Source organism: Athene cunicularia, assembly GCF_003259725.1.
Source record: "Athene cunicularia isolate RWA chromosome 5 unlocalized genomic scaffold, athCun1 chr5_part1, whole genome shotgun sequence".
NCBI lineage: Eukaryota > Metazoa > Chordata > Aves > Strigiformes > Strigidae > Athene > Athene cunicularia.
Window position 1 is genome coordinate 16,317,344 of NW_020799101.1, and position 22,193 is coordinate 16,339,536.

Genomic DNA, 22,193 nt, shown 5'->3' on the forward strand with positions numbered 1-22,193 from the left:
CCCCCCCCCCCCCCCCCCCAGCATCTGTGACCAGCTGTAATTATAGAGAGACAGGATGTCAGCCCAGATGGACTTTTTCCTCTCATCATAATGGTAGTTTTTACTTTACCCCCTCTGATGCTGCAGGACTTTGATTCAGGCTGTAATTCATTTGTATTCACATGAAGATAATTTGCTTCATCATAACTCTATTGTGAGCTTGAGTCCAGTTGCATAGATCTTGCAAGATAAGAACTTCATTTTCAAGTTGTTAACAGTTTGAATAATGGTTTAATTTAATATTAACATTATTGTTGTGATCGAGGGAATAATTAATTAATTTCAAACTGCAGAAGATGTTGGAGAGCAAAGAACACTGATAGTGTGTGTTTCAGATTCAGCTCTTGCCTGTAGTGTATTGGTAGGTCTTTTACTGTAAATGTCAGTCCTTTTTCTGAAAATCTTTTTCTAATAACAACAATTAGGGATCATATTAACGTGTTTATTTCCAAATAATGAGTTACAAAACCAGGAAGTAAACATAAAGCCTGTTGATATATTCCTCTGTATACTCTTTGGTATATTTGGATACTTGTTTTTTATATTAGCAAATGTTTAAGTAGCAAATAGCCCAGATACTTGAAGATCTTGGCTGAGATTTGTTGAAGTAACTAGTGGTTGCTTGCAGATTTCTAGAGCACTGGAGATCTGCAGAAGTGACTGGTTATTGTCACATTTTGGAGGCTTCTCTTGATGTCTTTATAGGAACTGGGTTTTTTGTTTTGTGATTATTATTTTTTTTCCATGTTGCTGCTTTATTCTTTGAGTATTTGATGTGTTTGTGGTGTGTCTAGTTAGACTCTCCAAATGGCTAGTTTTCTTGGAACGCTTACCTTCTACCATTAGATAAAATACATGAATGTTGAGCTCTTAATAGAAACCTGTTTTTTTTAAAAAATATTGGTGGCATTACTGTTCAATAGAAGACGTTCTAGAAATCTGATTTTCAGCAATGTCATTAATTTTTTCCATTTTGTCCCTTTTGCTTTCTTTTAACAAGTTCCCCAGTCACTGTAGAGTGTATGTGTATATATGGGGGTTTTTTAAAATGTGGTAAAATCTTGTCAGATTGAGCTCCAATGTTGTGGTTAATACATGCTGGAGGGGTTGGTTATGTTACTTGCGGTGGTAACCCCTAGCTGGGACCATTGTGTGGCTGGGACCATTGGCAAGCTGTGATGCCTTTGCCCTGCAGACTGGAAGGACTGGCCGTCTACCGCAACAAGCTTTTGTCTAAGTGGGTGCACCAACACTATTTAGATGCTAATGTGATATAAGCTCGCTGTTTTGTACTAGAACTTGACTGCATCTCAGGAATGTGGCCTGTCTGGTTTTATGTTGGCTTCGGCATTAAAAGGGCCTACTGTAATTCGTGTCTGCCGATCGATTAAAGCTGCAATCTTCTGTTTTACAGCTTTGATGTGCCAAAGGAAATTGTTGGGGTTGGTGGAGAATTACATACTTTTTTTTTTTTTGGTTCTCCAGATCTTACCTGTGGATCTGTACACCTTTTGTTTGCCATCTATGAGTTGGGAATAAAGTAAATTTGCTATGTGAAGCCATAAATGCATTAGCTTTGCTGAAAGATTTGAATTTTTTTTTTTTCATGTTTTATTATATGTTGGGGTGGCTAAATGATATGTTGTTCCTTTCTGCTTTTCTCACAAATAGAAAGTGGAATATATTTCTGTATTTTTCACTAGAGATGTGATGGTTTTCCGTTGTTAGGCTGTTTTCTGGTTCAGTTGAATACAGACTGTGGCTCATATTTTAGAGGTGGTGAATAAATGAATAACCTAGGCATAGCAGGGACGTGTTACAATACATTTAAGTTCTAGTCACTGCATCTTAGCTGCAATTTGCTGTATTTTGTGCAGAATAAAAGGATGTGTGTATGTTGCAAACACGAATTGAAAAAAGTAACCCTGGGAATAAAATTTTGGTAGGTCTATTTTGTATAGGAACACAGTACTCATCAGATGTGTGCTGCACTCTCTACACGGTAAAATAAAACAATAGCTGTTTGTTTACTTTCTTAAAGAATGTATGTGTTTTGAGAAAATAAGCATTTTTTAAAATGTGTTGAATGATAAGTTTCTTCAAGATTTCACTACTTTATTAGGTGAAACGTGTGGAGGGAGCACAGGGGAGGAAAACTAAATCTAGTTGGACTCAGCTAGCAATTACTTTAGCAGATAAAATAAAATATGCAAATATATCCTGAGCGCTCTAAGGCAGATCTTTCAGACATTGACTGTCTGTATCCCTAGCCAAAAAAGGACATATGATAATTAGATTTTGAAGGACCATGTGCTGTTGCTACAGAGCTAAATATTAAAATGCAAGAAAGCAGACTACCACATGGCACAATTGATTTTTATGGCAGTTCATGTTAAAATGCTCTCTTTTTATATTGCCTTTTAGGTTACCTAGGGTGAAACAAAATTACAGGCTTGGAGACTCTGGAAAAGCTCAGCATCAGCATTTGAGGTAAAAATGAACATACTGAAGTAATCTTGGGAGTGTCCTTCTTGTTAACTTTATGGAACAGATTGGAGTAGAAATTTTCATCAAGATCCATTTTGCATTTAAGTTTTCAGTATTGATTTAAAAAAAATTGACTTCAAAATCTCTCTTTTTAGATCTGGGAAAACTCATACTTCAGGTGAATATATTATGTATATTTTTTTTTATTTTAGAACATTGTAGATCTGCTTAGATACGGTATTTTTCTTTTAAGTTTTAGATTTATAGAATGGCTAATATTATGAAATTCTTTGTCATGTCTTTCCTAATTTTACTTGTATAGCTAAATGTGTTTTTATGCAAATCACCATTTTAATTGCACAATATTTTTACTGTTATTAAAAACCACATGTATTAATATACTTAGGAAGAAATTGTTGCTTTTTCATGAGTTTACTGTATTGTGGCTTCAAATGGAAATATTTAAAAGAAGTTTGAATACCAAATTTAGTTTTTTTAATGTTTAACTCAAGTGAAATGGAAAAAGGAGTACAGTTATACTAAACATAGTAAAATTATGTAGAACATACCGCTACTGTATTTCTCACATGAGCCAGTTATTCATATTAATCTTTGTAACCTGTAAATAGGGTTAGGGAAGTATGCTTTCTTTGCACAGTTAAACTACCAAAAATTAGCTTTTAAATCACTCTTTAAAGTTTTTATTTCTAATAATAATCTAAAATAATTCATGTTCAGGATGGATTTAAATAGCTCATTTTATGTCAGCAAGTTGTAGTGTAGGGTTGACACATTATAACGTTTATAAGCAACTGAATTGCCACAATTAACCCTGCTATTGTAGTTCTCTTTTCAAACCATTTTTATAGTTGAAAGGTTTTGTTGTTCTTTTTTAAGAGCCGAAGCTTGCAAATTATGTGATTAATCTACAAGCTGATATCATGATGTCAAAATGCAGTTCGGGAAGCATAAACACAGAGACTGTGGAAATTGAAACGGTAAGACTATGCTTTGTAGTGTGAGAGAAGCAGGTTTTTATGTATCACTTCACTGTATTCTCCTTTTTTAGATTCAGAACTTCTTCAGGATCTTAAAGTAACTTCTGTGTGTGAGGTTATAGAAATGTACTGTGAATTTATTCAGCAAGAACAGTGAAAGTAGCTACTTTTTTATGCATAGATGGTTAGATACAGCAATAGTCTAGATTAAAAAGATGTTTGTCATGAAACATGTGCTTTGATATTTTCTATGAAGCTGAATATGATTAGAAATGTATTAATTTTTTTAAAAGGGGTGTGTGTGTTTAAATATATTTCTTGTGGATTTTGTATTCAAATGTGGTTGTGTTGGTGAAATACAATCAATTTTAAAAAATGAGAAGAGAAGAGATAAGAAGGGTTGGAATTAGAACTGAATTTTTAAGTTGTTCCAGGTAGAAGGTACAAAGTAAATGACAAGTAAATTAAGGCCTTAGTTTCAGTAGTATGCTTCAGTTTGAATTATGAGTTCAGCAAAAACAGAAAAAGAGGCTATCCAAATTAAACTATGTTAGAAGAAAAATTGACACATAGTTTGATAAAATAGGGAGGACAGAAATATATCTAGTTCAACTGGTCCTCACCCTTGCCTAGCATCTCAGGTGCCATACACCTCACAGTTTATCTTTTGTCCTCTGTGTTAAGGAGGTAAAAGAATTATGTGTAGCACTTCTGCTGTACCACTGATTAAGCAACCGCATAGTTAGGACTGTTGCACGGGGCCGTATAGATGTCACTTTTGAAAATGAAATGTTCCAGCATCTGGCTGCACGTCTATACTAGTTAAAGGAAAAGCATCCTCTTTATAAACTTTTATTCTGAATCCCTCATGTACTGGTGTCACTATAGATATGCTAGAAAACTGATTTTTGTTTTCATGTTTTACTTCTGTACTGGTAAATGCCCTACAGCTCATATATGTTATGCTGATATATAGTGGTATATAAATTTTTTTTAGAAACTGTTACAATGTACAGCAGCATAACTTTGTTGGTGTGAACTGTGTCTTGCTGGCTCTGATAGAACTAGATTAATTGCAACAGAAAGTGTTTATTAGGCTTTTGCCTCAAATCCAGGTTTGGACATACTAGTGACTGAACATTAGATGAGGGACTTAAGGGGTTGTGCGTTTTACTGAGTCTGCTAAATGTTGTGTTGTACTTCATTTCTCTCTGATATAAAAACATCTAGGAGGAGTCTGCCAGGAATTCCAGCTGTTAAATATACTGTATTGCTTGTAAAAATGCTTCAGAAGCAGCTCATTCAAATGTAGAATCTTAGTGTAATCTTAATTTAATAAGATCTTTAATGAAACTTTTCTGAACAACAGAAAGCAGCCTTTGCTGCTTATGTCTTTGTGTGCTATTGGAGACCAGTGTCCTGCTTGTGCTGTTAGACTGGTTCTGTGTCAGAAAAATAGAACAATATTCTTTTAGTTCAAGGTGAACATTCCCAATGAATATTGATGATTGTGCTAGGGAAACTAGGGAAGCAGGTTCTTATAGGAATGCTTCCATTTGAGCTTTGAAAGCGCTTACATGTTCTGTTTGCCTTTCTTGAAAGGGAACTGTTCTGAAATAAGTTTTCCTTTTGGTTTTGGGTTTTTTTTTCCCTTTAAGAATATTATAAGACCAAATATAAAAATGGCTGTTAGGCAGTGCATTTGGTGAAGGTCTTTGAAAGATAATGGGTAAGGAGTGTCTTGTGCAGCTGTGTTGTATGTTCAAGATAGCATGATATAAAAGAGCTTTGGGATTCATCTAGTATTGTTTGACAGTACTTCCTTTAGACCTTCTGAGCCAAATGAAGTTGGTTAGAAACTGAATTTTGAGTTGGGAGCAGAAATGTTAATGCTTAATTTTTAAAGTATCCTAGATGTTGTCTGCTAAATGAAAGGGAAAAAACCCCTTTTCTCATGAAAATGAAACTTTTTCACTTGTTTCTGAGATGTTTGAGTTTTGGGCACTTTTTTTTTTTTTCAAATAAAAACTGGGTGTGTTTGTTTTGGTCTTTTAAGATCTCTTGGAGAACTGAAGTTACAGGACTAATATTCACAAAATATGCTTTTGTAATGCTTTTGGATTATCATGGAAAAGTCAAATCCTTTTAGAAAGTATACTTTTAAAAGCAGATTTAGAAACCAGATATTTCAGTCTTGTATATTGACCTTCACTTGGTCAAAAACAATTGACACTGAATGTTTATAGTGTAAGTGGAAGTCACTTTACTGCAGACTTCTGCAATAGTTGGTATAGAACACCCTCAAAGAATATTTTACATTTTGTAAATTAATGTTTACATTAATTTTCTACTCTGTATTTATATTTGTAACATTTTATTTTTATCTTTTTATTTGTTCCTCTTACCCAAGTAAGAATTTTCCGTGTTAGATCTTTCAGCAAGATAATGTTTCATGTAGCATTTGGACGTAAAACTCACTATAAAGAATGTGATATTCAGACTCTTTAGGTGTTCGTGTAAAGGAATATGCAAGCAGCAAGATTCACTTCATATTTTTTGTGTAGCCTGTGGTTTATTTACTTTAAGTGGATTTTTTTTTTCCACCCCTTAAAGCTAACTTGTTTTTTGGCTGATGCTGAGAGTGTTTTTAGAGAATAAATTTGACATTCCTGGACAAGGATGAAAACCTACAGCATTAGAAATAATTTTTGTATCACAAGGATTATATTGGTTACAAATTTACAAATCAACATTAGTGAAGAAAGCAGATGAAATGTATTGTGTATGGCAGTAATAAATTTTTGTTGTTAGTAGGATATAGTTAAAGTTTTACATTGATTTGGTATGAATACAGAACATGTTATGCCCACAAATGGTGGTGAAAACTTGAAGGATGCATCCCCAGGGCTCTAGTCTCTTCTCTGTACTTCAGAGCATCATTCCATAAATGTTTTAAATGGTCCTTGGAGCAGGACTAGATCCAGGATGCCTTATTCCAGGTGAGTGCCATCCTTGGTTTGGCTTGTATTCCTTAGTGTTTCCTTGATATATTTTTGTCCACTAAGGGACTGCTTCGACTTGGAAATAGTCCTGTGACTGAACAACCTACACCACAGTTCCAGAATGATTGTAGACTGGAAGAAACTGCTATTAAATGTTGCTGTCTGTTCATTCCCAACCTTGTGCCCTTCTGAAATAAAGTTCTTTAAATGATATAACAAAGGTTTAGTTTTAGCTCTGCAGTTCACTATCCATTCACATAAATCTGCATTAAAATAAGAACATCAGGTTGTGGATTTTGCTCTTACTGGCCATAAAACTGGCCCTTTCAGTATTATTTTACTGAAATATATAAGCTTGGGCACTGTGCTGCTTTGTCCAGCTTCTGTAACTTAGTCTAAAGCCACAGGAAACAGGACTTTTTTCCTGTGTTTCTCCCTCCAAATTCAGCTTCAGCAGGTTCTTACAGTTTCTTGTTATAGCATTTTTCAAAATAATGCAGCGGATAAAGATGGAACATCTTAGCAGGTATCTTTGTTACTCATAGTGGCTGAGCAAGAGTGGGTTGGGTTTTTTCTGCTTCTCTGTTAGCTAGTTTGTTAGCTAGCTTCAGTTGACTTATGTCCACAAACTCTGAACACATGTACTTACATCTCAAATGTTCTCAATTTAAAACCTGTTCTTCAAGTATGTGTGTTTTTTCCCCTCTTTATTTCTAGAGGATCCTGTACTGCTTTTCTTTCTTTGAAGAACTTGATATTTTTCCTTACTATTGAAATAGAGACTTGGAATGATACAATTACTTCATTATTTTGGCTTACTCTCATAATAACGTTGACATTGATCTTGTCAGATCTTGTATACTTCCAATACAAATAATACAAAAGAAGGCCAGGAATAGGATACTTAAGCGCGGCAGGAAGTAGAATTGATGGTTTAGGGAGAAGTTTTTCTTTTTACCTGGGTTTGCATACCGTGGGAGGGAATTTAAACTATTTCAAGTGTGTTCTGCCTCATGAGAGCTTAACTTATTTTGCTACTTACTCATGCATTTTTTTTTTTTTTTTTTTAAATTAGATTGCAGGGTAATAATAGTATTGTTAACAGTGGCAGGCAGCGTTGTTTTGCTTGTGCTTACTTTTCAATTACAAATGTGCATTTACTGTTCCTTTGCACTTCAGAAGGTTTGTTAAGAATGCTTTTTGATCTCAGTGAGATTATTGTAATTCAGGGCAGGTCCTTCATGAAGAGCCACAGAAACTAAAATTGTAGTTTAGTGTATATGATGTTTCACAGCTCTTCCAGATCAAGCTGGAACAATACAGAAGTATAAATCCCCTTGCTTCTTGCAGTGGCGTAGCTAACAGTATCACTGTCATGAAGTGTGTAGCAAGGGAGATACGCTTATTTGTGAATATTGGATCCCGTGCTTGTTTTTTATTAGCAGTCTTCTCAGGGTTGGTTTTCTGCCCTTAATTCCCTCCTGGTGATGTGATAAAGCTGTATTTGTGATTTGGAAAAGAAACACAAAATATGTGGAATAGTAAACAAAGAGGAGGCACTGCTGATCTAAAGTGATTTATAAAACTGAAGTGGCTGGGCTTAGACACAAGAATGATTGGGGAATCTGCTTTAGCTTTTATTATACGTAAGGTTTGGGTGTTATTCCTGGATCTTTCTAGCCTTGAGCAATTACGATGGCTGTGAGCAGGTCTCATTCTAAACAAATCAAGCACTGATTGTGTTTTCACATTGTTTACTATATGTAAGTAGAAAAATATGCCTGAGACCATTTCAACAAAATAGTTATGATACACTGTTGTGTTCTTTGAAGGATTTTTTTGTATGTTACCAACTAGCATGACACTCATTGGAATATAAAAAGAGAAGGTAGACATATTAAGGGGGAGCTTCATCTATAAGCTGGGGGAGGGGAGGGGAAGGGGGTGGGTGGAGATAACATCCCTTTCTGTACGTTTTCTCTGTTCTGCTCAGCTCTCATACACCTAAGCTGTCAGTTCATACAAAAGCTTCACTTTTGTTAGCAGTGCCCAGAGTTTCCAGATGCTTTCTACCAGTGGCTGAGGAAGATCGTGTATCATGCTACTGTCCTTGCCACATGACTGATTTAATTTGGTTGGTCTTTAATTTGATTAGTCACATACTGGTTAACATCAGTATGTTTGATGTGCAAATGCTCAGTAGATCAGAATGTCAAAGACTATCATCTTGACTACATTCAGCTGTATAGCACATACACATCTTTCCTGCTGGTTGTCTACCTTTACTCAGAGCTGTGGAGTCCCGGTGGAGGAACAGCCTTGAAGTCACTCAATCCAGAGAGGGATTGAAGCAAAACATCTTTCATGCCGGGTTTGAACCCTCTATGAAGTTATTAGTTGAATTAGTTAGAACAGAACCTGCTTGTATATATTATTTGAAATGTATAACACCAAAAAAATCCAGGAGTCTTTTTGTATTATAACGAATATATTACTGAGTTTATGATGTTCATAGACTATGTTGTTTTCTAATTTTGCAGTTAAGTAAAGCAATATCATATTGATAAATTTAATCTGTTTAGGTATCTGAATGAGACTGAAAGGGTAGCTTAGGTTACAGAACTGAAAAAGTAAATGAGAAGATTTGCATGAGTTTGGAGATGTATTCAAAAGCAGATGAAAAAAAATTTGATAAAATGTCAAGAGCATTCTTTAATATGTCCTGTGAAAATGTACATTTGTTTCTTTTTTTTTTTTTTTTTTTTCCCTAAACATTTGAATATGTCTCTTTTGGAGTCTTCTCACCCTGACAGTTTCTGTGAAGCTGAAATTAAAATATCAGACAAGATTCCATCAATATCAACACAGTTCTCTTAGTAAAGAAACACTATTTTTGATGGAAGGGAAAGTACGTTGATTGATGAGCTAGAGACCAAGAAGTTATGTTTACTCTTTCACTAAGTGCTATTTACTACTGAATGTTTGTCTTCAAAAGAGAAGTAATTCTTTATAATGGAACAGAACAGTGTTACTTGAACTTAACCACACTGTCCTTCAGGACTCTCCCTATTCCTCTGGAAAAAAAAATGACATAAAGCTTTACCTATGACTACTTCCTATAAAGTGACATTACTTGTTCAATCTGCAAGAGGAGTGATCGTGTAATTCAGTGTATCGCCTTCTCTTTATTTCACAAGATACACCTGAGTTGGAAAACTAGAGAGAATCTGTTTTGTCTCTTGTCAGAGCTTCCCATAGTTATTGAATATTAGTGAAGGTAGAATATAAATAGGTGTTTAGACATGGCCCAAATTACAGTATTTAATTAAAAATGTGAGTATACAATGAAGAGCTACAGTGTTTTATTAGTTGAAGACTATGTTAAATAAAATAAAATTTCATCTTGATACAAAAATAAACGAATAAATTTTTTTAAAATGTACTACTTTATTTATAATCTCTCAAAACAGTTATTTCTCATAACCATTAGTTGTTAATATTTTCTGTGTGTTTCTTCCCTACTGCACATTTGCAAAAGTTAAAAAAAAATTCCTGTTATATAGGAAAGCAAGGATATTTCTATGCAATAGGATGATAATTAGCTTTTTTATCATGTATTTCTAATGAATGATTAAATTTGAAAGCATTGTCAATTTTATGCAGATGCTAAAATGAATACAGAGCATCTAGGAATTTTGAGGAAAATGCAACTTTTTAAAATACTGTTTTGTTGAATAGGGTATGTATCTGATTGGGGGAGAAGCATTTGAAATTTCTTAGATTTGATGCAGTATCTTCAGCAATATTTTCCTGTATTTTCAGGCTTTAATCAGTTTCCCTAGGCAAGATAGAATTGATTTATTTTTTTTAACCTTCATCATTTGACAGATACCAAACATTTTTAAAAACCCTCACTGATGAGGTCTTTGTAGCCTTAGTTAGGACAGTGTTTTCCTAATGTGCATAATTGTCAGCAAGTTGTGAATGGTTTGTTTGTTTATCAAATAGAGTATCTTTCCAGAAATTGTGGTTAACCTGATAAGGATCCTTTTCTCCATTAGTTCTTATCAGAGTCATCAGCCATTATTTATAATACTTCTGCCAGTTCCTTCAATAGATAACCTGATCAGAATCTGTTGATATGAAAATACTGAGGTTCTGGTGTAGTTCCTCTTCTTTCCTTGCTGATTAAAGTTGCTGCTGCATGTGTGGATGTAAATCTTTAACTGGTCATAGGGACTTTCTGGTTGGAAAGAATAATGAAAAATGTGATACTTGTTTATGCCTGTGCTCTAGAAAATCAATCTTTTTCTTTCTTGAAGTAAAGCTAAACCAGCTTTATTTTTCTAAATTTGTTCTTAAAGACGTTTTAAATGGGGTTCTGTCAGAACACGAATGGAACTCTATTCTGCAGTGTACATGTGTAAGCTCAAATGTGTAGGATGAACCTTACCCCATAAAGCACAGCTCCTTTCATATTTCTTTGATACTATGGTAAACAATATCTTTAAGTGGAAAAGTGTTTGTAAATTTAAAATTAACGCTTTCTGCTGAAAATAGTAAAATCAAGTAATGTCCCTAGAATAAACTTTCTCTCCGTGCTTTATATTGTGACTGTATCTAATACTGTTTCTTTTTCTTCTCATAGTAGGCTGCGCTGGAACAAAAATGCAATGAAAGAAACACTGGATGAATGAATGAAAAGCCCTGCTTTGCAATCCCTCAGCATGGCGGGACTGCAGCTCATGACCCCTGCTTCCTCCCCAATGGGTCCATTTTTTGGACTACCATGGCAACAAGAAGCAATTCATGATAACATTTACACGCCAAGAAAATATCAGGTACTAGTGATAATACTAATATATTAATGTCCAAAAAAGTACAGTTAAATTCATTAACTTAATAGAAAAAGAACCAGAGCAGCTGGAGAATGTGCGGTGTTGCACACAATCTAGGAATGTCTCTCTCACAGCTCCATCTGTTGGGAGTTAATTGTGTCTCTTTTTCTTTAGCTTGTCTGTGTTCTACATTTGTAATATCCCCCATTCCCTCTTCTCAGTTTGCTCTAACTAGCAGAAGCTTTTATTTTAAGCTGAGTATTCTCTTGCTGCTCTCTGAAAAATGCTGTGGGGGACAAATAAAGTAAGCATTATGCTGTGCATCTCAATTGTATACATACAATCGTGTCTCCTTCCTCTGACCTGTCTTCTACATGGTAAATGTTGATTTTTGGTTTACAAACTCGTCAGAGCAGCTCAGTAATGTCAGAAACCTCATCAGGGTACTCTGGTTTTCTTTTTTTTTTTTTTTTTTTTTTTTTTTTTTTTTTTTTTTTTTTTTTTTTTTTTTTTTTTTTGTTAAGGAAACCTGTTTCTGAGTTCTAGAATTTCAGTTCTCTTTGTACTGCAGAGGTGCCTGCAAATTGGCATTTGGTTAGTGTTACTTTAAAGCTTAGATCACCTTGAGCTAATATACTTGCTTATTTGGTTGAATTCATGTATAGAGTTAGATTTAAAAGCTCTAGCTTTTTTCTAAATACAATGTATCTAGCAACCGAATCATCTATTAAAAAGCTAGAAAGCTACTTAAATTAGAAAATTATAATACTAAAGTATTTAGATTTAGAAGATAGACTATGTAGTGTGTTTTTTTTTCTTTAAGGACTGTGGCAATACATTGGTATGAAAGAGACATATTCTATGGCACTGGAAAGATCTCTACAGATACTTACTGACTTGCCTGTAGTTTATTTACCACTGTTGTTTTTTGTCAGCTTTTTCACTGCATTGCTGCGAGTAAGGACATTATTATTTTTTTAACCTAGGTTGAACTGCTTGAAGCAGCTTTGGATCATAATACAATAGTCTGCTTAAACACTGGCTCAGGGAAGACTTTTATTGCAGTACTACTCACTAAAGAGCTGTCCTATCAGATCAGGGGAGATTTCAACAAAAATGGAAAAAGAACTGTGTTCTTGGTCAACTCGGGTAAGAGGAGAAGTGTATTAAGTTCCTTAACATGCTGCTAATATTTCCATGAAATATTCCTTAACAGAAATTGTGTGAAAGCAAAGTTGGGAGAAACCTCTGCATAAAGTCTTCAAGAGCAAGGATGCTAAACTGATTAAAGAATGTGATACCTTTCATCTTTTGCTTATAAACCATTTAATACAACCTGTTTATGACACTTCTGTTTTCTGGTTTAAAATTAAGGCATTGAATCTGAAGTGCAATTTAGTTACCAGTCTGTTTCCTTGCTGTGGTTTTACGTGGAGACAGTTGCTCTGTACACCTGGTTAACATTAGTCTAAGCTAAAGATCGTGTTATATAACCTGGTGCTAGGTAATACAGCACACATCTTCAAAATTAATGTATGAAAAGAGCTTTATGTGATTGAGATGTTTTGTATTTTTTTCTTAAGCAAATCAAGTTGCTCAACAAGTGTCAGCTGTCAGGACACATTCAGATCTTAAAGTGGGAGAGTATTCAAGTTTAGAGGTAACTGAATCATGGACAAAAGAGAAGTGGAGTCAGGAATTCTCTAAGCATCAGGTAATATATTAAATATAAACTATAAGCAGAGTCTGCAATAAATTAGGCTTGCTCAGAAGTGATAATTTCCTTCAATTACACATTAACTTATTCTAGCAGAAATTCAGCATATTGGTATTATTTATATATGAATTTTGAGGCAAAACATGGATAGGTCTTCACACGTTTTGAAAAAGCTGTCCTTTTCAATCCTTTGTTTTCAGTTTCCCTGATTTATGGCTCATCGTGATTGTGATTGCAGAAGAAATTTTGAGTGTGCATAGTGTACTTTAAATACCATTAAAAGAAGTTTAAATATTAGGTAATAAAAAACGATTATAAAATTGAATGTTCTCTGGGGGTGCAGCGCATTGTGCTTGGCATGCATTTTATTTTTGCCTTTTTGGGTAGACTATTTCTGTATAGTTCTCTTTTTAGATGGAAAATTATTAGGTTTAATGGTAACATTTTCCTTGGTGGTTCTAGGACTTTCTGTTACAGTTTTTTTCCATGCTGTATTTTGCAGTAATGCAAATGGTTGTGATTTCTGGGGTTTTCTCTCCAGCATTTAGTAGTGGCCTATGAAATACTGTCAGAGTTACTCTGACAAGTGAAAGGGCTACTATACTTAGTGCAAAAATAGTTTTATCAAGAAACTCAACTTTTTATCTGTGATAAGGTACAAGAAATTAGTTTTCCTTTAAAAAAGAATTGTGATGACATCCTGCTTTTGTTACAGCTGCAGGTGGTTATGATTTTATATAGAATTACCTTTTCTTTTTTTTTCAGCGACATGATGATGGGACACATGAGGGACACTTAAATTGTTACGGATTTAGTGACATTTGTTCTGTGTAGTTTGGCTGGTGTTGATCTCATCTGTTGTATTCATTCTTTTTCCCAGGCATGTGACTGGAGATATATAAAACCTTCAGACAGATTTTCTCAAGTAGGGAATGTTTTATTCTCTCTTGTCCTTACCTGGTGTATGTAGATAAATAGGAGTCAATAATTGCTAGTACTGTCTAGCAAAACCTGCAGAACCATTTCTGACTTCACCTTGACCTAAGACAATTTTCTTATATTGACAGTTTTTTTTCTTACTTTCAATCTAGGTTCTGGTTATGACATGTCATGTTGCTTTGACAGTTTTGAGAAATGAGTATTTATCCCTGTCAAATATTAATCTTCTTGTGTTTGATGAGTGCCATCTTGCAATCCAGGATCACCCGTACCGTGAAATTATGAAGGTAGGTTTCCATTGCATGAATGTTCGAATACTTGTTTGAGGAGGAGAAGTGAGAGTGCTGGAGAAGTGGGAACTATTTAAGGCAGCTTTTGCTATCAGGTTACAGTATCAGTGGAATCATATTTGAACATGTTCTGGGACTGTGAAATTAATGAATTAAGACTTCAGTGATATTATGTGATAGAAAATAGTATATTTGCATTATTTTACAGTGGAGATTAAAGAAAAAATCTGGCATTAAAGAGAAGCTTAATTTATGGAATGAGGAGAATTTTGCAAATTCAATGATAAAATACTTGGGTTTAGGAATGGGATGCATCAGTTTTTATTGTTTTTAAAATACTGATTTCTAAAGATGCTTGTGGGGCTCATTTGGGATATTGCTCCGTGTGGTATTTGGCTTATACAATGTGAGAAACCTGTATAATAGATGTCTTAGATGTCTTTCTAAATCTTTGTTCAGGTTTAACCAGACAATGTGTCTTGCAGTTTTTTTAGATGATACTTTTGTTTTTACTGTGTGGAAATATTATGGTGTATGTGTTGTAAATGTGGCAAGGCTATTCTGTGCAATGCTAACTGTTTATTTCTTTGTATTTTTCCACATTGTAAATATTTACATTTAAAGACGATTGCTGTTAAATCTTACTCCGTTTCTAATTGACTTCCAGTCAGTAGAATAGAAGATACCCATTCAATGTTTGTTGCCTTTTTCAACACCTGCTATTGAAATACTAGTTTCAAACTAAGCACCTACGTTTACAGTCTGTTAGTTTGATGGTAGATTTACAATAACTAAGGTATTTGTTCTGTTCTACTTCACAGATCTGTGAGGAGTACCCATCATGTCCTCGAATCTTGGGATTAACAGCTTCCATTTTAAATGGGAAATGTGATCCTGCTGAGTTAGAGGAGAAGATCCAGAAACTGGAGAAAATTTTAAAGAGCAATGCTGAAACTGCAACTGATTTGGTGGTCTTAGACAGGTATGTTGTACAATTATGGCTATTAAATTGATGCCTTTGTTTTCATTTTGGGTAGAGGAATAAATCAGCAGAAATATTTCCTCTTTTATAATTTAGGAAAGTTTGTATGTATGTGATGCCGTTACTTCTATGTGGGCTGGGGACGGAATGTTAAATTGGTTTTTGAGTAACCAGTGTTGAAGTCCATGTTTCCTTAAAGTTGGGTCAAAGGTTGATTGGCCTTGAGATTCAGAGATTTTCTGTAGTTGTTAAAAAACCCAAACCAAAACAGACCCAACAAAACATGTAAAAACACCCCACCCCAAAATCAAACCAAACAAAAACCCAACCAACCAAAAAAGCCCCACCAAACCCAGCCTAAAAAATTAATGTTATACAATACATTTCTGAACTTGTAAAATGCACCATCTTATGTTTGGAGACTAACTGGTTCATGTTCAATATCAACACTGCAAGATGTTCTTAATGCCAGAAACGTTGCCTCCTTCCCCCCCCCCCCCCCCCCTTGCTTTTCTAAATGACTGCAACGTATCTGTACATTCAAAAGAAAGAGATTCTACCTTAATTTCTAAGCAGGTAAGGATATTAAGCTATGTGAAAAACCTGGGGAATAGAAATCTTACTACAGTTTTTCCTTGCCATACATGTTATATTACTGAAACTTTCTAAGATAGCCATCCTAGACTATCTGAGCAAAAAGACTTCCGATTTTTGTACTTAATAACAGTGCAGGTCTTTCCATAAATGAGTGGGGCTTGAAAGTCAACCATTAATTGGAACTTCATCTAGTTTGAGGTTCAGATTTGCTCAAGGCAGTAAAATAATGCTGTACCCTGACATTGTGGGTCCTTAATCCTGAAGTCAAGAATCTGACATCCTTACGATCTCCCATGACCTTTGAATAATTCAGTACAGAAGAGGAAATAATGTCTCGGGAATTATTTGGAAAATCTGTACTCAGGTGTATTAAAAGATGATAAAGAATTCAGGAAAAAATTCCAGCAGTAGATCTACGATTTCTACAGTTTATCTTGGAACAATATTGGACTAGTACCACACCTTGCTGGAATGGAATTTGAGCCTCAGACCTGCCCCTAACTTTATATGCGTTTGTTGTCATGCAAGATGGCAGAGTAAAACCCAGAAAGCAGTGGTGCATTGAGCAGGCACCTGTCACACATAGGGTCCAGGCAGTTGTTTTTTCCTCTTGGGCTTTGTGGTTTGGAATTGCCTTCTGAGGTACAACTATGTAGATATGTAAGTCTTTGTTTAACAAGAAGTCAGTAGTGAGTTACATTTCTATAATAACCCATGAGTAAGTTGAAGAGTGTATTTATTTCTTCAGCCCAAAGTATTTCAGTTTCCTTTAACATTCTTAGAAAGTCAGCACTCTGATGCTGTCCAGAAAAAGGTTATTTGGGCTAGAGATAAGGATGATACATAAAACAGCCTATCACAGGTGCATGGGAAAAGGAAGTCCTGGTTACTTTTGTGCTAAATTTAAAATGTAATGGGTTAAAATATATAAGGAATGCTGGCAGATGGGGACAGTTGTCAGGATTTGCAGTTCCAAATAGTGAATTCACTGCTATGCTTCTAATGCACGTAGCCCGCTGTCCTTGATTTCTCATCCAGTAGCTCTCCCAAAAAGATGGACGTACCCATATTGAGAAATCAGTTTTCAGACTGAGGTGCCTTTTGTCTTGGCACTGGAGAGATCAAGCCTCTGCATGCAGTTACAATTAATTTACATAAATTTTGCCCTTAATTAAGTCTTATGGCTGACAAACTTAATGGAAGATAGTGTGAAGAAGATGATAACCTGTTCTTCACTTCCCCACAGAAAGGAAGAAGGAAGAGAAATTAAAGCAGCAACTGAAAACTGTGTTCTTCCAACTGTTGTTACAGTTCTATCATAGTTCTTCTGTTGTAATAGTAAATCCAAATCCTGAGTCTTTTTAATAGTATTATTAATGTTACCCCATTTCTGGAGTCCTAGTTTATTTTGACCACTTGACTCTTCAGGTGGAAACAACTTGCCATCAGATAAGATGTTGATGGTACTCAAGAGCCTATTCTGTGTTGTCTGAGTAAGATGTAGTTCTCTGTTTTTCCTATTCCACCCACACATACAAACCCCTAATTTTTTGCCTTTGAGAGGCTAGTCTTGCTAAGATCATGCTAAGGCCACTGGTTATATAGTTTTGAAACCATGGCAAGTATCAGTAACAAATAAAGTAAAAATGTGCAGTAAAGTGTTTTATTAGTTCTCTGTTAAATATAAGGGATAATAATTTCTGCTTTTTTTATCTAGCTGCCTCAAGAAGTATTCTCCTTTTTAGTATAATTAAGGCAAATTTCAAATTTCAATTCCACAAAATTGTAAAATACCCTTATAACTTGTTTTTTTGAGATTCAGAAATGTACAGAGTTCAAAGTTCGGTTGTAGTAATTGAGAGGGGAGGGGGAAAATTGCTCTTTTAGAAACACCAAAGCTTCCCAAGGTCATCTAAATAACAAAAGAAGACTTCTAAATATTTTTAAAATAGAACAATTATCATAATCCTTACAAAGATTGCTATATGAGAAACAAGATCCCAGTCTTAAATGAATAAATAGTTCTTGAATGTACTCTCTGAACTGATATTTGAATTCATGTGTTGTAGATATTGTCAGACTGTCGAGCTGTGTTGGTTGTTCTGGGACCCTGGTGTGCAGATAAGGTAGCTGGGATGATGGTGAGAGAGCTACAGAAGTATATCAAACACGAACAAGAGGAGCTGCACAGAAAATTTTTATTGTTTACAGACACTTTCCTAAGGAAAATACATGCACTCTGTGAAGAGCACTTCTCGCCTGCCTCACTTGACCTGAAATTTGTAACCCCAAAAGTAATAAAGCTGCTTGAAATCTTGCGCAAATATAAACCATATGAACGGCAGCAGTTTGAAAGTGTTGAATGGTATAACAATAGGAATCAGGATAATTACGTATCTTGGAGTGATTCTGAAGATGATGATGAGGATGAAGAAATTGAGGAGAAAGAGAAGCCAGAGACTAATTTCCCATCTCCCTTTACTAATATTTTGTGTGGAATTATTTTTGTGGAAAGAAGATACACAGCAGTTGTTCTAAATAGGTAAAGCTTTTTACTTCCAAAAAAAAGGCATACTCAGCTGCCAGCACATGATTGTTAATATAATTAATATATAGGAGGTTTTCTTGTATTTTCAGAGCTGTAAAATAAAGTTGGTTCAAGAGAGCATACTGAATCTGTGTAAAGAATAACACACACACAAAAAAAATTCAGGCTATGTATATATGGAGTGGATGGGAAGAGTATGCATCTTTGAAAATTTTACTGAAGGACGTGTTTTGGGCCCGAGTTTGTCATTTGATTCCTTAAGAAGGCACAGTGTGAAATACTGTATTTAACCTGTAAAATAGCCATATACTGTTTTATGTTAATCAGTCTTTAAATTTGTATTTGCAATGGGTGCTGGAAACATCTCTAACCTACTGAGTGCAATACCTCTGGAAATTTTACCATTACCTTGCTAAATCACATTATCATATGATCCAAGTCTATGGAAAATCAAATTTGCCCTTGCACAAATATCTCTTAAGATTTACCAGTACTACTGTAGCAGTTGGTGTTTTTAAAACACCTGTTCAGTCAAAACACTAAGCACTTTCTTACAGTCTCCACTAAGAAAAATACGAACCCTGGAATATGCAGTACTCTATTTCCTTATCAGTTCTTATTCCTGAATGTGATCCACATTAGTTATACATAACACTTAATTGTTAAATGCTATTTGTCGCGAATCATAAATGACATCTTTTTTTTTTTTTTTTTTTTTTTTTTTTTTTTTTTTTGATAGTGTGCTAAATGTTCTGTGCAGTTTGTTTTTTGCATTCTGGATACCTTGGAATTGACTCTTCTGTTGTTACCTTTTTTGCTTGAGTCAGTGGTTTGAGTGTATAACACATTCTTTGATCTGCAGACTTGCCAGTGTGGTTTTTGTGAACTGCATATTTTTTATTCACCTTTTTTGCATTTTTAAATATGTTTATATAAATATGCAATATGAGGCAAACTAAGCCATTCAGTGAAATGAACATGTTCTGTTATTAACTCCTGAAGCAGTAATGTTAACAGATTCTGATAAATTTTTGCTGAACTGAGTATTTTATTGTCCTATAAGGATTGAACATAATTGTGAACAGTGTTTTCTTCTAAAGTATGAATGTGATTTAAGTTACATTCTGCACATTCTTGTAGATTGATTTTTGCACTATACTGTATCCTAACTGCTGTTGAACCTGACAGAATATGATGTCTAGATCAAACAGGTAACCAAATTCTGCCATCTTTACGTTTTAGGCACCTTTGGTACAGGTTATTGGCAGAAATGAGATGTAATTTTTCATTCACTTCTGAAAGTTAGTTAGCAGATTTTCAAAATGCTCCTTTACCTCATTTAACACACCTGGTCTTAAAATACCTGGATGATAAGCAGACCTGAACTGTTGGAATTAAGACTGAAAGCTTTCAGTGGAGAACCTCACTGTAGGCTGACTTCAGTTGAGTGGGTTTAGTTCAAGGGCCTCTGCTTGATTGTAGCTGTACTTATGCTGCATATATAGGTGGAAAGAATGTCTCCTGAATTAGGAAGTCATGAGTGTTTGAGTTAGTATATCAAAACCACTCAAGCTTCCAGTAATCCAGTATGGATTGTTATACAGAACTAAGTTAAAGCAGAAATACAATTTTTTCTTAAAACATATTTATTGTAGTCTTTAGAGACTTAGAATCCCATTTTCTGAGGTCCATGATGACTAAAGAAGGCCAAAATTCATGGCATATGTTTTACTTTCTGGGAGAAATAGATAAGAATTTTCTCTGAAGCAGTGATCTTTCTTTCGAGAACTTTAGCACAACCACTGTACATATTGTAAATACTACAAATTAGAAAAAAAACAAAACAAAACACCCACATCAAACTTAGTCTTTAATAGTTATTATTACAAAGAACTGATGAAGTGGCTGTTTTTTTTTGCTGTATGCAGTTGAGTTCAGGTGCCTATAAGCTTTTCAGAAGAGAAAACATTTTCTAAAGTGAGGTTTCCTTCCATTTTCATTGCAGTGTCTTTCAACTCCCTTAAACAGGGGTCTGAAAACAGAAGGGTTTTTATCTGTTTGAAAAACAATACGTTACCTACCTCATAATACTTTTTTAACCACAAGGTTGAAGTCTTGAATGTTTCTTAAGAACTTTCTGAAGATGTACACAGTGAAATGTTTATTCAGATGTTTTTAATTGTTTATTTCTGTAATAAGTGAGATACAGTACGAATGTTTGAGATGCTTAGTGGGTACTCAGACTGAAACTGTATGACTTGACAGAAATACCATGTGGAAAAAGAAATATAAAAAAAAATTAGGATTTTTGTCCAATTATTAACCCATATTTTCTTAGTATGTCTGTGGTAAGAGCCTAGACTGCATACAGAAATGTAAATCCATTTAGCCTTGGAAAATATGCATTTTAGTACAGGAGGATTCTTCTAGTCTGTTTCCATAAATATAGCAAGCAATTTGCCCCTTTCCTGTTCTCTTGCCTATACTCCCTGTCCATTCCAGTTTTAACAGACTACAAAGGAAGTCAGTCTTCAAGGTGTGCTATGTTCCCATAAATCTTGTTAAAAACAGCGACCAGGTAAAGGTGAGAGACTTCAGTAGTTTTCCAAGGGTAGAAAGGGCAGGGAGAACTTTGCCATTTTCTGTCTGGTTTGGCAGCAGCTTGAGGGGCAGGTGGTAGGCATGTAGCTGGGGACTGGCACAGCATCCATCTTTTATGTGAGACAAAAGTGCTAGAGGTGTAATTAAGAAACGTTTCAATTACTGTTGGCGGTATACAGAGGCAAGCTGTCCTGTGGATATGAGGAACACCTGGTAGTGGACAAGATGGATGTGCTGTGAGCAAAGTGATACTGGGATGGCTATAGCGAGACATGCAAGGGGTGTAAATTCTTGTATATGATCCCTTGTTTTTTATTGGCTCTGCAGCTCAAAAAACCTGTTAGGGTTAAGAAATCCCAGGTTCTTTCCATACTGAGAGTGGATTAACTAAGGATACTATAGCATACTTCAACTACACAATGTAATTATGCTTTAAAATCCATAAGTGCCTAGTTCTAGATTCAGTGCATTATGTGTATTATTTATATAAGCAGTCTTCTACCTTGTGAAACTGCAGAAGCCAGCCTTTTCTGCTTCTGTACCCTGAAGAAGGACATAGAGCAGTAAGAGCATCATGATCCTCACCTCCCTGTTCAGCTTTCCTTTTAAAGAATTGGATTAATTCCTCCAATTGTAGATACATTTGGGTTAATTTATATAGTAAACATCTCACTGTAGGCTGAAGATTGCTCTTTAGAAAAGCAGGTCAACATTTTGTTATTAGTATGCCTGAACAGATTATGTATTTGAATATCACGGAGAATAAAAATCTGTTTTACCCTAAAAATTAACATACTTTGAGGGAGCAGTTACAAGTCTTTCTGTTAAAATCAGTCATAATTTACAGAAAATGTGATTAATTAAAGTGGTTGTGAGTAGGGTGCCTTTACAACAGGGAGTCTTAGATTGGTTTACAAATATCTGGTTTAACCATGATAGACCTGAAATGTGTGATGTATGCTCTGTATGTATGCAGTCTGTTTTTTATTATCCTTACGGAGGTTTTCACTAGATGTAGTGTTTTTAGAGAAGACTAAGGTCAGTTTATGTGTTAGCATGGCTTAATTGTCATGCTTCCATTTTTTTCTTTTAATGTTGGTCTTGCAAACAAAAGATTGTTTTCCATTTTCTGAGTTGTGTGGCTTCTAAAAATGC

General features: G+C 34.9%; 1 protein-coding gene across 1 annotated transcript in view; it reads left to right on the forward strand.

The window, feature by feature from the left end:
- The first annotated feature begins 2,455 nt into the window (after positions 1–2,455).
- DICER1 (dicer 1, ribonuclease III) overlaps positions 2,456–22,193 on the forward strand; it is a 50,195-nt gene continuing 30,457 nt past the window's right edge. Inside the window, exons 1-9 of the mRNA XM_026849251.1 lie at positions 2,456–2,529; positions 3,424–3,524; positions 11,175–11,367; positions 12,351–12,513; positions 12,948–13,078; positions 14,173–14,307; positions 15,132–15,318; positions 15,765–15,868; positions 17,959–18,431. Coding sequence (XP_026705052.1) covers positions 11,224–11,367; positions 12,351–12,513; positions 12,948–13,078; positions 14,173–14,307; positions 15,132–15,318; positions 15,765–15,868; positions 17,959–18,431 — 1,337 coding nt within the window. The 5' untranslated portion in view covers positions 2,456–2,529; positions 3,424–3,524; positions 11,175–11,223. The remainder of the gene's footprint in view (positions 2,530–3,423; positions 3,525–11,174; positions 11,368–12,350; positions 12,514–12,947; positions 13,079–14,172; positions 14,308–15,131; positions 15,319–15,764; positions 15,869–17,958; positions 18,432–22,193) is intronic.